Genomic DNA, 18010 nt, shown 5'->3' with positions numbered 1-18010 from the left:
GCTTAATTCAGGCACTCTGTTCATCACCACCCCCTTTTCTGAATCATTTTGTCCACCATAAGCGTGGAAGGGTATACTCAGATGTGAGTCCCTTGCTCATTGCACCATCAGGATTCAAGCAAGCCGGGCCGACGACGCCTGAAATGGCAGAAACCGGTCCCCGGAAGCTTGTTTCCTTCCCAGTACAAGAATTGGCTTGGTAGTTTGGTTTGCCCTGTTCCCATCATGCACTGGGACAGGAACAGACTAATTTGCATATAGCCAAGTTCTGAGCTGGGATGGTGCAGTGAGCTAAAAAACGGTGATGGATCAAGCCCTGATCTTTGGACTGGGTAAGAGTGGTCTGCTTAATTCAGGCACTCTGTTCATCACCACCCCCTTTTCTGAATCATCGGATTGCTTCTACCAGCGGGGACCTGCCTCGGTCATCTTCCTGACTTGCTATATCAGGCTGTGTTGCCCGATCCCTTATCATGGCGGGGAAACCGGAGAGTGAGAAGCTTAAGAGTAAGACCACCCGGCGAGGCAGCTATACCCAAACTAAAGTCATGGATAGGTATGCCCAGGTCAAGGGGTCTCCTGGTGGTTCGGGCAAAGCACAGGACGACGCGAAAGACCCGCCATCTTCGATCGCTGAGTTGACCCTGCAAGATGTCATGGCTGCACTCGATGGGATTACATCCTCCTTGGGGCAATAAATGGATACTCTCGCCCATAAGTTGGACACTGTGGCGATTGATGTTAACCTGATTCGCACTGATTTGGCCAAAACAAACGAGAAGGTCAAATCTCTGGACATCAAGACCTCCAGCCTGACGAGTGATGTTACTGATTTGCAGTCGGAGGTCCGTCACTTGAAGACTAATAGCGATCTTCTTACACAACGTCTGGAGGATTATGAAGGTCGAGCTAGACGAAACAACATCCGTATTATTGGGGTACCAGAGAGAGCAGAAGACCCATCTGCGGACCTCTTCATTGAGAACCTCATTGTCAGCCACCTTGCACCTAAGGGCCTTAGCAAATTTTTTGCGGTTGAGCGCGCTCATAGAGTTCCGGGTGGCCCGCCAAAATTGGGCGCTCCACCGCGGCCCATAATTGCGAGAATCTTCAATTTTCGAGATAGGGACGCTATCCTGCAGGCCTCACGGATGGGTGGCCCTACAAAATTTGATGACACAAATATCAGTTTTTACCCGGACTTCACCCAGGCGGTTCAGAAGCAGAGACTAAGTTTTCTTGGTGTGAAGAAACGCTTGCGTGATATGGGATTGAAATACGCCATGCTTTTCCCTGCCAGGTTGAGGATTGAACACGCAGAGCGGACATACTTTTTTGATTGACCAGACGTGGTCTCAGACTGGCTGGACAGTTTGCCGACCCAGCGCTCATCGGAGGAACAATCAGGCGGAGCCAAGGGTGGAACAGTGGTCAGGAATAAGCACCTGCGGCTTGGATCCTGGGGTCCCTGATGGGCCTCGAACTGTGGTTCGACAATTCTGACATTGACATATGCACAGTTTGGGGGGTTACGGGGTTCCTGGAGAGTCTTATTCCTCCTCTAAGTTTCTTTCTGTAGCTTAGTTAGATGGGGGGGGCGACAGGCACACTTCACTTTTGGGTGGTTTCCGAGTTGTATGCAGGGGTGCAGGGTGGGGGGGTTTTGTAACGGGTTGTTGGTGGGGGGGCAGGGGGGGTTTGTTGGGGTGTGTGTTTGTTATTTTGCAAGGCAGTGTACTTTTAGTCAACTTGTTCGGGGTGCTGAGTTCTCCTTGGGGTTGGAACTTCGGGGCATATTACCAACGTTAAGCGATATTTATCGCTAACGATGCTTAGCAATGATTTTTTTAACGCTAAGCATCGTCAGAAATTATCGCAGATAAACCTTGCTATTATCAAGGTTTATCGCAAATGCGATAAAAAACGGCCGCAATGCATGAATATCGCTGAAAAGTCAGCGATATTCATGCATTACCGAGCTAATGCTCTTAGCCATGTTATCCACCTCCCATTGGATAACATGGCTAAGAACTGCTCAGGGCAGGTGTTAGTTTTTGGAGATATTCGCGCTTAGCGCGAATATCTCCAAAAGTTGGTAATAGGAGATAGCGATGTTAGCGACTGTTTCCAGTCGCTAACATCTTGGCACGCCCACTTTGCATGTCATTAGTGATAAATATCACTGACATGCAAAGTGGGGCCCAAGATGGTCGCTATCTCCTACTAGCTGTCGCTAACTGGTGTTAGAGACAGCTAGGTAATAGGGAGATAATTTTATCTCCGCTTTCTTGGCTTTTAAAGCCAAAAAAGCGGAGATAAACCCCCTTGATAATATGCCCCTTCTTCCTTTTTCGGGATGGGGGTAGAGGGCTAAAGATACTGTGTTGGAATGTGAATGGCCTGGGGGATAAGATAAAACGAGGGGTTGTGCTGCAGCTGTTGAAGCGACTTGCTCCTGATGTAGTGCTGCTCCATGAGACACATTTGATTGGCAATGCTTGTTATGCTTTGAACAGGAGGGGGTACCGGTTGGTTGCTCATGCTGGTTTTTCCTCAGGCTCCAGGGGGGCTGGTATCCTCGTTCGTACTTCCCTTCCGCTTGAGATTGACGAGGTTGTCTTAGATGATAGGGGGCGCTATGTCGCTCTTATGGGTAGGTGGGAGGGTCAAAATCTTTCCTTGATCTCTGTATATGTTCCCCCTGGATTGCAGTCGTCTACTTTTGCTGATTTGGGGCGGGTTGTTCTGGCTCTTCCTGAGGGGTCACTGTTTCTAGGGGGCGATTGTAATGCGGTGGTCTCTGGTATGACTGATCGATACCCGCCTAGAGATTTACGGGGAGCGCAAAACTGGCTTCCAGATTTTCTTGACACCCTAGGGCTAGTAGATTGCTGGAGACTGTTGCACCCTGCTCAGCAACAATACACTTTTCATTCTGGAGCCCATGGTAGCCTCTCCAGGATCGATTATTTCTTGGTGCCGGCTTCTCAGGCTCTATCCATTATCGAGGTCAGACACTTGGCTCGGGGTATTTCTGATCATTCACCTTTGTGGCTTCGGGTGGAGTTGGAGCCTGGTACTGAGGGACGGGTCGCCCCGATTAACCCTTGGTATCTTCGGAATCCAGTAACTCGCTCTGCCCTGGTGAAGTCGCTTGACTTGTACTTTTTGGAAAATGAGGGATCTGTGTCGTCCGCTGTGTCGCTTTGAGAGGCTTTTAAGACGGTGCTTAGGGGTCAGGCCCTGTCGTTGATCGCTGGTGTTAAGAAACGGAGAGATGAGGAGGTGGTCAAGATCGAGGCTGAGATTGCAGATTTAGAGCTCGATTTGGAGTCTGGGGTCACTCGTGCTAAGACGCATGCTTTGCGCTTAAAACAATTTGATTATAGGGCGTTGGTTACCGACGCGTCCAAGGCTCTGAGTAGGGAACAACAGGGTCGCCTGTATGATGTGGGAGATAAGGCTGGTAAACTGATCGCGTGGCTTGATAAGAAAGATAGAGCCAGTCGAGTTGTGACTGTTGTTGAGACATCGGATGGTGCTCGGGTCTCCGACCCTGAAGGCATTGTGCAATGTTTTGCAGAGCACTTCCAGACTGTATACTCCTCTGTGTCTGACAGACCGGAGGAGGACTTGCATTTACTGTTGTGAGATATTGCTCTGCCATGCCTCTCGGAAGTTGATAGAGAACAATTGGATGCCGTACTGACCACGGATGAGGTGGCCCTTGCGATTCGCTCCTTACGATCTGGAAAGGCTATGGGTCCCAACGGTTTGCCCATCAAACTTTACAAGCTGCGCCCTGATAAGATTGCCCCCTATTTGCGTGCTATGTTCTTGGAGTCCATGGAGCGTAGTATTCTCCCCCGTGATCAGCGTTTGGCTACCATTGTTGTTATACATAAGGAAGGGAAACCAAAAGACAGATGTGCGTCGTATAGGCCTATTTCTCTTTTAAATGCTGAGCCTAAGATCCTTGCGATGGTGCTGGCTAACCGATTGATCACGGTCATCGGTGAGTTGATCCATCCGGATCAATTCGGATTCATCCCGCATAGGAACACTGCTTTGAATCTTCGGCGTCTGCATGGTGTTCTCGCGAGAGCAGTAACGTTGCGTGAACCGGCCATCTTGGCACCGTTGGATGCCACGATGGCCTTCGATACAATTGAATGGCCGTATTTGTGGGCGGTCTTAACCAAATTCGGATTTGAACCCAGTTTTATTAATTGGGTGAGGCTGCTTTATGAGGACCCCCTCGCGCAAATTGTTGTCAATGGTCGAGTTTCTGCCCCTTTTGGTCTCGAGAGGGGAACGCGTCAGAGTTGTCCTTTGTCGCCGCTCTTGTTTGCATTGGCACTCGAGCCCCTTGCTGCTTGGATCCGATGGGAGCCTTCGATGAGAGGTATTCGGTGGTCACCCGAGTTTGAAGATCGCATCTCGCTATATGCAGATGATATCTTGTTATATTTGACCTCGCCCCGGAAGTCGCTGATGGTTTTGTGTGATGTCTTGGCGTCCTTCGGTAGGAACTCCGGCCTAATTATTAACTGGTTGAAATCTTATTTGTACCTTCTCTCTGGAGAGGTCCCCCCTCTCCCGGGTAATTGTCCAATTCAGATTGCTACAACGGGTTTCAGATACCTAGGCATATATGTTTCATTGGACCCCGCGATTCGATATGATTGTAATCTCCTTCCTCCCCTCGCTCGATTAAAACAAGATGTCGCGCGTTGGCGCGGTGTACCGCTTTCGCCCTTGGGTCGTGCGGCCCTCTTCAAGATGATGCCTCTGCCTCGTTTTCTCTATGCTCTCTAGAACACTCTTGATATAGTCCCAGCGAGGTATTTTCTCTCGGTAGAGGAACTCCAGAGGAAGCTTATATGGGACGGCAGGCCCCGTATCGCACTTGCCAAGCTAACACTCCCGTGGTTTGATGGGGGTATTGCTCTGCCCGATATAAAGCGTTATTAATGGGCATCCCACCTGGGTGCCATTAACCATTGTACTTACGGTCCGGAATTGAATCCCGCCTTTGCCATGGATAAATGGCTGTTGCCTGGGGGTAATTACTATAGAGCGCTGTATTCTGGATCTGTCTTTAGGGAATTGTCGGGACCCACTAAGACCGCGGTGCGGTTGTGGCGAGATGCACATAGCTCAATGGGGTGGAGGGATCGATTGACCTTAGCGACCCCTCTTTTTGCTTCTGATAGGCTTGGTAAGTTATGGAACACCAAGGGCTTCGACAAATGGGACCTTATTGGTATCAGTAAGGTGGGTCACCTTTGGAACAAGGGCCAGGTTAAATCGTTTGATGTATTGAAGGAGGAATTTGCTTTGAGTAACGCAGAATACTTTCATTACGCTCAGGTGCGCCACGCCCTGCGATCGGTTTTTCCGGTTGGGGAAGTTATTCTGGAGTCATCCCCCCCTTGAGGATAGGTTGTTGGATGGGTATGTGCCCGACAGTACTATCTCCCTGGTTTATAAGAAATTGATTAACGATAGATCAGATCTCCTCTTGCATCTTCGCGAATTGTGGACCCGTGACGGACTTGAATTGGATGACGAGGACTGGCAGTCAGCGATCTCCTCCCCAAAGGAGGTTGCGATTCCGGCTCGTCTCCGACTGGTCCAGCTTAAGATTCTGCATAGAGTGTATGTCACGGGCCCACGTTTGGTTCACATGGGCTTCTCTGAGGAGGGGTTGTGCAAGAGGGGATGTGGGCAGGTAGGCACGTTTCTGCATATTATTTGGGAGTGCCGTGATGTTGCAGCTTTTTGGAGGGGAGTGTATGAGGTAATGAGCACTGTAACCAGGGTTGCCCTTTTGCCTGAAGCTAGACGGTGTTTATTAAACGTCTCGGAACCCATGGATTACAATGTTGCGCAGACGCAGTGGGCGACACTGGGAGCCATGGTCGCCAAACACGAGATATTGCTCAGCTATGGGGCTCCCATCGGGCGCTGACGGTCGAACAGTGGAAAGAAAACATGGATTGGTGCATGTTTAGGGAAAAAACAGTATACTTGACCAGGGGTCGTCCCAGAAAGTGGTGCAGAGTATGGGGGTCTTGGAATAGTTATCGAGGTGAGATCTGTGCACCTGCTATATTAGCACCCATCGACGTTCCAACTTCCCCCTGATCCTACATTCCAACCATGTTTTATGTATGTACATTGATTTTGCCCGTTCTTTTCCCCTTTCCCCCGCTTCACAACAATGCTTACTGACTTTGTACTATTGTTTTTCCTTCCTCGTCTGAACTGGTACCTCTTGTAATGTATTTATGCCTTGTGTGTTTTATGTTAATTTTTCAATAAAAAGAAATATAAAAAAAAAAAAAGAGGTATGACAGTCTCTAAAAATAAGTGTACATTTTTGAAGGACAATATTGAGTACTTAGGACATATTCTTAGCTCTGATGGAATAAAACCTAAACATGATTTCGTTAAAGCTATAAGAGAAGCACCTAAACCTGAAAGTAAAAATGCATTAAAATCATTTATGGGGCTAAGTGAATATTATGCACGCTTTATTTATGGATATGCTGACAAGGAAAAACCATTGAAAAAATTATTGCACAAAGGCGTGAAATATGTTTGGTGAGAGGAACAAGATTTGGCTTTTAAAGAAATAAAGAAATCTATTTTTGAAGCACCTGCTCTATATCCATATGATCCTCCCTAAAAAACATTATAACAGTTGATGCCAGTACTGTGGGAATTGGTGCAGTATTTTGTCAAAAGAAAGGTGAACAAGAACATACCATTGCATTTATTTCTAGAAGATTGAAGAACGCAGAACAATGTTACAGTACAATAGTACGTGAAACTCTTGTATGTGTGTAGGCTGTAGATAAGCTTAAAACATATTTATGGGGTAAGGAATTCGAATTAGTTACCGACCACAAACCCCTAATCCATATGATGAATAGTAGTGGTAGCGGCAACGGCAAAGCATCGTCCAGACTAGTAAGACGTTTGTCAATGTTGCAGGAGTATAATCCGGAAATCAAGTATATTCCAGGTGGTATGAATTTACGGAATGTGTAGTTGCACACATTGATGCCACCATCATGTGTGAAGTAAATGTTACTGAAGAGAATGGTGCGAATCACAAGAAAAAGACAGTACTTTAAAACAAGTCATTAGATATCTCACCAATAAATAGCCTCCTATAAAAAACTTATATCAGGACCTTAAAAGCTTTCAACAAGTATCTGATGAATTGACAGTTGAAAATGGGTTTCTTAAAAAGCATGATCTTTTTGTTCCACCATCATCCTAGCACATAAAGGGCATCCTAGTTCAACTGCAACCAAGAACATATTGAAAAATTACTACTGGTGGCCAGGAATGAGTTCTGATGTAAACTCACATATTAACCATTGTGTACAATGTGTCAAAGCAGACAAACATTGGAAAATAAGTGAAAATGAAATGCAACTGGTTGAAATACCAGAAGGACCTTGGATTAAAGTTGCAATTGACTTCTCAGGACCATTCCATTTACTGAACGATGACTGCAAATATTTGGTTGTTTTATCTGACTACTACTCAAAATGGATTCACTATGAGTTTATTTCTAATATCACTACTGAAATGACAATTGAATTTATATTAAAAATATTTTCTATTGAAGGTCAACCTACAATTTTGGTATCAGACCGTGTGGTAATGCTGATCCGGAGGTAGTCACTAGCCCTGAAAATACAGACTATTAATATTGGGATTGGGACGTATTTTACTTTCCTGAAGAAGGTGATGGCCGTACATCTATAGGCCCACCGAAACGCGTCGATGCTCAGTGAAGAGGACACTATCTAAATTCTGTTGGGGCAATTGTACTCTAGGACTTAGATTAGATATTTCATCCATTTTGGATACAATTGAATACCGACCTGATTTAGTGGTTCCCTCTAGAACTAGGAACTATTGTTCTCTCTCTTTTTCTTTGTTCCCAATTTGTAATGAATGTTATTGTTTGATACATTTGTATTATGGTTTTTACTCTATGTCAATCTAACATTTCTAATCAGCTATGTACTGTTTTTTAGGTTCATTCAATTGAATCAGATTTGAGGTATGTTTTTTAATAAAATTGCATTTACTTTTAGTGTGGGTATTTGGTGATCACATCCTTTATGTCCACTCTCTTGTTACTGGTGTGAGGCAGTGTGGAAGATCTGTATGGTGAGTGTACTAGTAGCCATAGGGGCACTTTCTTTGTGACTAAAGTCTTTATTGGTACCCCTCCCCTATGGCTAGTGGGTCCCTCTCTTTTTCTTGGTGGTACAAAGTAAATACATCAGGTAGATTAATGCTTACTCTCAACCCTGGAATGAAGTTCCCTCTTTTGTAGAAGTCCTGGTTGGCTGACGACCTCTTCGTTGATGTTTTAATTCCATATTTGTTATTTTCACAAACGAAAATGCATGGCAACTTCCACAAAGCAGCCATGTTGTAGGCTTCAAAAACCTGGCCCTGCAAGACACCACAAATTATAATCTTCGTACTGCTGTGGTTTCTATTATTTTCGCCATTAATAAATAATTCAGGCTATTTTTTCGTTTTTAGAATGAGTGCATGGTTCTTGCCAGTGAGCAGGACTGTAATCGTATGTTTTTGGAAGCTCAGCCTTGGTTTTCAGCTTAGAAATCCAGACGATCTATGTGTCAAGATGCTCACACCTCTGGGGAAACAACCTTTACAACGCAACTTTTACAACGCACTACCATTACAACAAAACCTTTACAACGCAACATCCATTACATCGCATGCCATTACAACGCAACCATTATAACGCATGACACTACAACGCATACCATTACAGTGCATGTCATTACAACGCAGTCATTACAACGCATACCATTACAACGCATACCATTACCATCCAACACTTACCCTACTGTTGCACCCCCTGGAGTTAGAATAGTAATTTTTACCCCTACACTATCCAACACTTACCCTACTGTTGCACCCCCTGGAGTTAGAATAGTAATTTTTACCCCTACACTATCCAATACTTACCATCCATGCAATGTAATGTTATGCGTTGTAATGGTATGCGTTGTAAAGGTAGTATGCGTTGTAATGGAATGCGTTGTAAAGGTAGTATTTAAAAATTCGTTGTAATGGCATGCGTTGTAATGGAATGTGTTGTAATGGATGTTGCGTTGTAAAAAATGCGTTGGAAAGGTATGCGTTGTGAAAGTATGCGTTTAAACGTCATACAACCCACCTCTGAGACATGAACTTTTGAAGTGATATTGCCATTATGTAAGGTTGTTCATCCTCAGGATCCAATGCAGTTTACTTTTTTACAGTGCACACATGCACGCATTCACATCCTCCATAGCCCCCTCCAAAGAGGACATCTTGGGCTCACTCCTCCATTCAGACTTTTGCAAGTCTTGTAAGATCACTATTATCATTGAAGAATTGCAGGTTAATGCCATGGCTTAAGGAGTTGAAAGAACTGTGAGAGCACTGCCTAAAGGTCCGCCCCTCCCTCCCCCACGCCAACGACCCCATCCTCCCAAAGCGTCCCCTGAGATCGAGGTCCTAAATAATTTGCGCCTTTCCTTCTGTGTGAGCTGCCTGGTGTGTTTTGGGGGCATTGCTGCGAAAGGACTGCCCTGCCGGAAAGGGCACACCAAGCCAAATACACTCGCAGAAACATCAGCACACACTCTCCCAAACTAATCTAGAGTGGGTTGTCTCCGTTCTTAGTTTAGACCATTCCTTGCTCCTGTTCCATTCAGCCACCTTTGTGTAATCTCTCACTGGCACATAAAATGGAGGGATCGAGATCATTTCTAAAGAAATGCTTGGACCACCATGGGCTGCCATACTCTGGAGATAAACCCCAAGGGCAGTAGGTAATTAGTATTTACCGATTCGTAAATACTGAATTTTACCGATTCGGTATTTACAAATCAGTAAATGCTATGTAGGAATCTGTGTGATTCAGTAATTACCGAATCGGTATTTACCGATTCGGTAATTGCCATTGATTCCTATGGGCCTTGAGGCCCATAGGAATCAATGTCAATTACCGAATCGGTAAATACCGATTCGGTAAAATTACCGATTTTGCAAGGGGGACAGGGTGTCACTTTGACACCCTGTTGCACACCTGATTCTGGCTTGTGTGCCATGTGGCACACATATATGCCCTTAGGGCATGTATGTGTGCTACATGGCACAGGTGTACATGCACAGATGTGCATGTACACAGGAATTCGTTATTTACCATGACATAGTATGTCATGGTAAATAACGAATTCTTAGGGGCCTGTGGCACTGTTTCCAGTGCCACCTACATATAGATTTCCGGATTCGGTAAATTTACAGAATCGGTATTTTACAGAATCGGTAAATTTACTGAATCGGTAAATTTACTGATTCTGTAAAATGTAGGTCCCCTACATCTCAATCACCAAATACCGGTCGGTAACGGCCGAAATCGGCAGTTACCGGACGGTATTTGGTGACCTACATCTGGCCCTAAGTGTGCTACCACTTCTGCAACCGCTGTCATGACCAGTCTCACTTTATTCACCAGTGCCCAGCCAGAGTTCAGAGATGGGTCTGCAGCTGAGCTCTCAGGAACTGCAACTGTCCGCTCTACACAGGTGCTCTAATTTTACATTTTATTTTCCACTTCATTTGCATTTCTGGATACAGAAATGCAAAAGTTTACTTCGGTAAGCAAACGACTGAACGTCACGCTGCATGCTTGAACATAACAATAGTAAAATAAGCTTACCTGATTGGCTGCACCATCGCCATACAAGCTCACACTTATCTCATCTTTACCAAAATACTTGCAAGCCAATGCAATGCCAGCTCCAAGAGGTACCTAAAAACGAATCGGAAGAGTGGAACGTAGTAAGTGAACAGCTCATTCCTTTTCTTATTAGGCAGTATTCACATACACAATAAATATAATTCGATTCTTTGTATACAAAGGTTGCTTGTGAGACATCTTCATTGGCCTCTGGGGCAGTCATTGGCTACTGGGCAATGTTTGTAGTGGGTATTATTGTTTAGTGCTGGTACCCCAAGGTCACAGGTATAGTGTACTCCAATTGGAGTTACTCCATCTTCGCACTTCTCTGTCTAACTTTAGAAAAGGTGAGCATTCTGTGCTCCCTGTAGATCAGGTGTGGCCCAACCTTGAGGGCGGGGGGGCTGCCCCCCCACCTTTTGGAAACATGAAGAGCGTCTGTCAGGGTGAGCAAAGGTCCGCCTGACAGACACTCTTCATGTTCAAGCCAGACTGTTCATGTGCTAAATGCGCAGGCACCTGGCTGCCTGAGCAAAACTTTGCCGGGTGTGGATTTCACAGCTCTCTGGGCAGGACCTCCTCATTCCGGCAAAATGCTTGGAGTTCCTTCCCTTCATGATGAGAGGATGCGTCACTGATAGAGCCGGACCTGGGCGTTTCCGTTTGAAGCCCTGAAGTACCCAGAACATAGGGGCATATTACCAAGGGCCTTATTGCCGCTTTAGCGGGAATTTTTCCCGCTAAAGCGGCGATAATTTTATCGCCCTATTACCTAGCTGTCGCTAACACCGGTTAGCGACAGCTAATAGGCGATAGCGGGCATTTAGGGTCCCACTTTGCATGTCAGCGATAATTATCGCTAATGACATGCAAAGTGGGCGTGCCAAGATGTTAGCGACTGGAAACAGTCGCTAACATCAATATCTCCTATTACCAACTTTTGGAAATATTCGCGCTAAGCGCGATTGTCTCCAAAAGCTAACACCTGCCCAGAGCAGTTCTTAGCCATGTTATCCAATGGAAGGTGGATAACATGGCTAAGAGCATTGTCACGATAATGCATGAATATCGCTGATTTTTCAGCGATATTCATGCATTTCGCATGATTTTTACCGCTTTTGAGATAAACCTTGATAATATCAAGGTATCTCAGCGGTAAAAATCGTCGGAGCGCGGCAATATAATTATGGCCGCTAACCAAGCTTAGCGATAATTATCGCTATTGCTTGGTAATATGCCCCCTAGTGTCCATCAGTGATACTCGTCACTGAGTGGAATCAGGTCAGCAACTCTCACTCACTCCATTCCACTCTGACAAGTGAGGGACGGCCGTGTCCTCTCTTCTGCTGACACAACGTCAGCCGCCTCCTCTTGCTGGCTGACTCAAGGTCAAGTGTGTGAATTAGTGTGTGTGTGCTGTGAATGTGTGTGTGTGTGTGTGTGTATGAGCTTGTGAATGGTGGTTTTATGTGTGCATGCTTCACGCCACATATTCCATTCTGTGTGATGGAGCGTACATGTAGATGGGTCAGTGTGAGTTATAGTGTGTGTGTGGCCTGCCCCCCAACCACGCCTGCTCAAATTACTGGCTGCCACTACTGTAGATGGTGGTAGCAAGATAGGACTCAAAAACAACCTAACAGTGAATAACATCAATAAATTGAATGTCTCAATGCCATGTTAAAGCTATAACAGGACAAGCACATGATTATGTACACAAAACGCAGTCAGTGATATCAACTTATAGGGCTGAAATAAGTCTCCAACAGTTTTAAAACTCCACTTGAATATAAATCAAATAAGTGGCATTTATGTTTCAAAATTTTGGATTTTCGTAAAATATTTCCCTGTGGCCAACGCATTTGTTTGTGGACACTTCAGTTGCTAGCTGTTGGGTTTCTTACTGTGTTTTGTTTTCTCTGTAACAGCCTGTGGGATAGAGGTGCCAAACAGAGCAAAGCAGAGTTATTAAATACTATAGTTCTGTCCTCTGACGTAGTTTTTAGTCAGGCCTGGATGAAAGGTGGGACAAGTCGGCGGGGGTGGGGGGGGTGGGGTTGGGGGGGCTGCTCCTAAATACAATCTAGAACAGACGCAACCAGTAGGTCACAGACAAATGCCTTTGTGGTGAAAAGAAGACTTGGAACATTTTATGGCTAAGTCTAATACAACAGCTTAAATCCTACGCAAAGAGCAACTTAGAAATTAGGCGGACCAAATATTATTTTTGTTAACTGACCCTGCTGGATATGTAACCAGGGCAACAAGCCTATACTTGAGACGCAGCTGGGACATTAGCACAAAACTTCAGACCGCTTAACAAAAACTCTTTCAGTGTTAATGCTTGTAATCCCATTTTTATTTTGTAAATCACCTTGGCTTGCAGCTTAATGCTATTGTTGTATGTCCTTGGACTTCTCATGCCTGCCATATTTGGTTTTATAGCTTTGTTTTTCAACTCTTTTTTTCAACTCTTATATAATTTGGTTTTAATCGTATGTGTGAAAGGCAGCAATGTTTTGTATTATGAGCCAAAAGCAATTCAAACTCAAATTCGGTGGGCTTGAACCAGTGTGGCTGTGAACTTGCTTATGGCACCCTGTAGCCCTCTGGGGCTTTGGTAGGCCCCCTTCCAGTTTTTGTATTAGAGCATGGGATTTTATGTGTGCTTGTGTTCTTGGATGTTTTCTTTCTATGTGCTTGTGTGTGTGCATCGGTGCGCATATGAGTGTGCTTGCTCACATTTGTGTGTGCTTGTGCATGTCTGTGCGTGTGATGGTGTGTGCATGCTGGATTTGTTATTCTCTGGCGGCCGCTATCCTGGATATTGACTTTAACTGCCAGATGCCTGACCTTAGGATGGCCACCAGTGTACCAGTGTACAGTACAGTCCCCTGCCTGACCCCAAGATGGCTTCCATAGTGGCCCCCTACACGTTGTTTTACTTCCCTGGGACAACAATTGAACATTGACCAGACCTTGAACCTATCCCCTAACCTGCCTACACATCAGGACTTGGAACCTGCGGAACATACCCCAGACTGTGGAGACCTAGCGATTTGGCTGATGCCCGGTGGAGCTACCATATAGCTAAAGAGGAGATGGGTTGAAGACCCCCCCCCTGCTGTCACCTACCCAGCCGGACCTTGGGCAGATTTTCCCCTCGTCTCTACGTCCTATCTTCCTCCTACCCCTTTACCCTATCCCTTACCCTTCCTTGCTCCATTCACCTTGTCCCCTATGTTCTCCAAATGCTTTTCTTTATACTTATGTAACTTTTAACTGATGTAAATTGCAACATTAGTGTTCCTCGTGTAAAGTGCTCTGATTCTTTCGGGTCTAGCCAGCGCTATATAATAACTCATTAATTAAATTTGTTCTCATTTAGTACTCTTTCTCTCTTTGTCTTCCTCCCTAGCTCCTAGCTCCTATCACCTCTCCCCTCAATCTCTCATCTTGCTTTCTAGTCTGCCTAGCCCCCTGCCCATTGTGCCATTTGACTAAGCACTCCTTCTCCCCTTGTTGGGGAAAGATCCAATATTTATAATCTGGAGTCTCAGCGAACCCGCTGAGAGAGTCCACTGCGCCAAGGGAGCCACTCACAGGTGAGGTATGGTATGGCACCCCTTGCCAAAGCACTCCCTCTCCCCTTTTTGGGGAAGGATCCAGTTTGTAGGCCTTGGAGTTTCAGAAACCCCTCTGAGAGAGTTCACTGCGTAAAGGGAGCCTCCCGCAACTGAGTAAGTGAAGTGATACAACTTCCCCTGGGATCACAGCTTACTGGACTTTGGACGTTGCTTTGACTCGTCTATCGGTTTTTGTGCCCGTCGCCCTTCCCCTCCTCCTTCCCGCCTTCATAACCTGTCTACTTCCCCAGCTCCTTCCTCCTCCCCTGAATCTTTCCCCCTGCCTGCTTTTCCCCTTACGTATTTGTGCTTATTGTTTATCTCGACCTTACAAGTAACTATGTTGACATGCTCTAATAATTGTGTAACCTTTGTAATGAAGTAACCTGTAACTATGATCTGATGCTCATGTAAAGTGCTCTGATACCTCCGGGTCTAGCCAGCGCTACATAAAACCTTTAAAATAAATAAATAAGTATTGAGTTTGTGGTTTTATATGTCTGGCATCTTTCTGTAAACTGCTAGACAATAGCATATGAATTTGTCTTTTCTGTCATCTCTGCTCATAATTCCTGCTCTCTTATTGTTGTCTTACACAATTGCTTCAATTGAGGCCACCAATTATCCATACTAGATTCTGTTTGTTGTACTTGCTCTGTTCCTACAAATTAATCTAAGGATTTCAGCTTTAATTTTAGAATTTAAGTTCAAATTCCATCAAATTTACACAGTCTTGAACATTTTCAATGCTACATTTTACTTGTTTATATATATATATATATTCATTATTAGTCTGCATATATCATATCATATAGGTGCCAAACACAGTGATGCAATGTATAAAGCTCTGCCCTCTGACATCTTTTTTAGGTGGCCCTGGGTGCAAGGTTGGACAACTTGGGTGACTTGAACCGGTGTGGCTGTGTAGTTCACAGAAAGAGGCCAAACATGTACAACCCTAAACCCACTATCCAACAGGAAGGGTCCTACCCAAGCCTGAAAGGTGTTCAGGTTGCCTTATGCAAGTTCACAAGAGTCCTAGGGGGATATGTACAAGAACAACCGCTAACTAACGTTAACGCAAGTTAGCAGCAGTTTTCTTAACGCGGCCTATCACCAAAAGCTATCATCCTGTTAGCGATGTATTCACAATATGTCACTACATGGCAATAGTCTCAATTAGCCGCGGTGAAAACTGCTGTTAACACCAGCATGAAGGAGATAGAAATTCTGGCGTTAGCGTGCGAGCACTGACGAAAGGCCAATTTACGGGCAAAAAACTCAATTTAGTCAGTCCAATGTGACATTTGTTGCCTCTAGAGGCAGAAATAACCTATAAGTCCACTGCAAATGAAAAATAGGAAACAAAACCAATGGAATGCAGATTGGAGCAGCCAGGGCCAAGTGCAGCAGAGATCAACAACCCCCTCATGCCCCCCAACAGCCAGGATGACCAGCCAGAGTCCCAGGGGAAGAGGAAATCAAGGGTAACAATCATGAAAAGAGGCGCATCGCTGGGCAAAACCAGTGATGCATCACTTATCATTGCTCACTTCTTGCAACACCATGGCACCCAAAACCTTGAAAGCACAGACAGTCCCCAGGGCCCGGAGGCCTCGCTGGGCCTGCGTTTCGGCTCCGGAGTGGGATGCGGAGGTGCTATGTGAGAAGACTGCCTGGTTACCCTTAGAGCTGTGAACGGTAGAGTCGCTCCTGCACCCCAACGTAGGAAGGTCTGCATCGCATACCACGCGCCACCACTACACCCGGGTGCACGGATAAGATTATCAATGGTGGGCTACTCCTCTCTGCATCACAGGCCAGAGGATGTTGCACTGTCCAGATGGTATGAAGTACGAGACCCCTGCGCTGCGCTGACCTTGTGTGGTGGGAACACAGCACCTTCACGTCTAAGGGGGCCCTGATGCATCACCTGCATCGTGATGTTACCCAGCAGACTTGGCGGTGACTGCTGTACCCTGGCTTGTGAAATCCCGCCTGGCTGAGGCTCTTTCTGGCTGAGTCACAGATTTGGAGAGAGTTCAGAAGATAGCACCGCAGTGTCAATGTCCAGGTGAGGAGAAGGTGGGACACATAGCGGAGGAGGCCCGGTGGTCGAGTGGGGCCCAGGCCTAGCACCTGTGGGTGAAGCAGCCCCAGTGGCGGCTCATCCGCTAAGACGGAACAGCATCGCCCCACTGCTTTCAAGCAGTGCAAGAAGAGGAAACATAACATGATGATAACTTTCTGATGTACTCCTGCTATGTTTCCTTTGCGGACGGTAATGTGGGTGGGGCTGCTCTATCCACAGAGCAGGTAAGGGGCGGTGTGGTATGCCCACTCAAGTGTGCAACAACTGTTTGGTCGGCCCTCTCAGGCTGCCCAAAGCAGTCATGTGCACATCCCTGTTCGCAATGAAGGCTGCATTACAGCCTGCATGGAGAACATGCCCACCCCTCCAGCCCCTGGCTGTACTCCTTGTTCCAGGCACTCTTGGAACAATCACGACACTGCATTGCAGCATTTTGATTGGCTTGGGGAGGGAGCCTGGCTGCCTGCTTCCTGTTTCTGGAAGCAGACTCTGGAAAGCAGGAGCACAGAAGACGTGGGACCCGGCCTTGAGGTAAGAAGTTAAATAAAATATAATTACAACTCCCGCTCCCCCGGCGGCCTGCCCCCTCTAGGGTCCGTTCTCGCGTTTCGCACCTCCCAGCTGCAGAGTACCCCCCTCAGCACTATACAATGACAGCTGCGTGCAGCCTTGCACAGAGGGCGTACCACTGTTGCGCCAAAGGCAAACCCATCTGCGTCCGTCCAGCCCTGGACTGTGTCCAGCACCAAGGACACGCCTCTCGGACACGCAACTGCTACGACGCCAGCACCCTCCTCGCCATCAACCCTGGACACCACACTGCCTGCAATCTAGCAACACTGTAGAATTCCTTTGAACCCAGCACCTGTCAAAACTGCGAACACACCTTCTGCCACATCGGCACACCAGTGCCTCCTGCCGCCCAAGTGACTGGCTCAACTGCATCCTCCTCAACATGCGGTCTCTCCACAAACACACAACAGAAATCTGCGACCTCCTCAATGCCACCTCTTCAGACATCGTCTTCTTCACCGAAACCTGGACCAACCCCTGCTCCGGACCAGACTTTGCCATCACCATTCACGACAGGTACAAATTCACCCGCATGGACGACCCCGAGCGGCCAGGAAGAAGCATTGCCATTGTCTAAAAAATACACACTCTCACTGACCATGCACTGTAAAGACCCGACGGTGACCATGGAACACCTTAACTTCCAGATCTGGACCAACTCCAACACCACCCTCCGAGGCGCCCTCATCTACAGGCCCCCCGGGCCATGAACCACTCTCTCACTGTTGCCATTTTACACCTCATTGCACCCCAGGCTCTCCCATCCACCGACTACATCCTACTCAGAGACCTCAAGTTCCACCTGGACAACCCCCGTGACAGGAACACCACCCCCCTCTTGGGGAACCTCACCAACATCGGGCTCAAGCACCAACCCACATAGGCTTACACATGTTCGAGCCCATCTTCTCCACCAACTAC

At 46.5% G+C, this 18010-nt stretch overlaps 1 protein-coding gene across 1 annotated transcript in view; it reads right to left on the bottom strand.

Moving 5' to 3' along the window:
* Positions 1–18010, bottom strand: part of LOC144771790 (pyruvate dehydrogenase E1 component subunit alpha, somatic form, mitochondrial-like) — a 105457-nt gene that overhangs the window by 77807 nt on the left and 9640 nt on the right. Inside the window, exon 2 of the mRNA XM_078656073.1 lies at positions 10778–10870. Within this exon, the coding sequence (XP_078512199.1) occupies positions 10778–10870 (93 nt within the window). The remainder of the gene's footprint in view (positions 1–10777; positions 10871–18010) is intronic.

This window comes from Lissotriton helveticus, chromosome 8 (assembly GCF_964261635.1).
Source record: "Lissotriton helveticus chromosome 8, aLisHel1.1, whole genome shotgun sequence".
Lineage (NCBI taxonomy): Eukaryota > Metazoa > Chordata > Amphibia > Caudata > Salamandridae > Lissotriton > Lissotriton helveticus.
The sequence above is the reverse complement of the archived record's forward strand: the minus strand, read 5'-3'. Positions and strand labels throughout refer to the sequence as shown.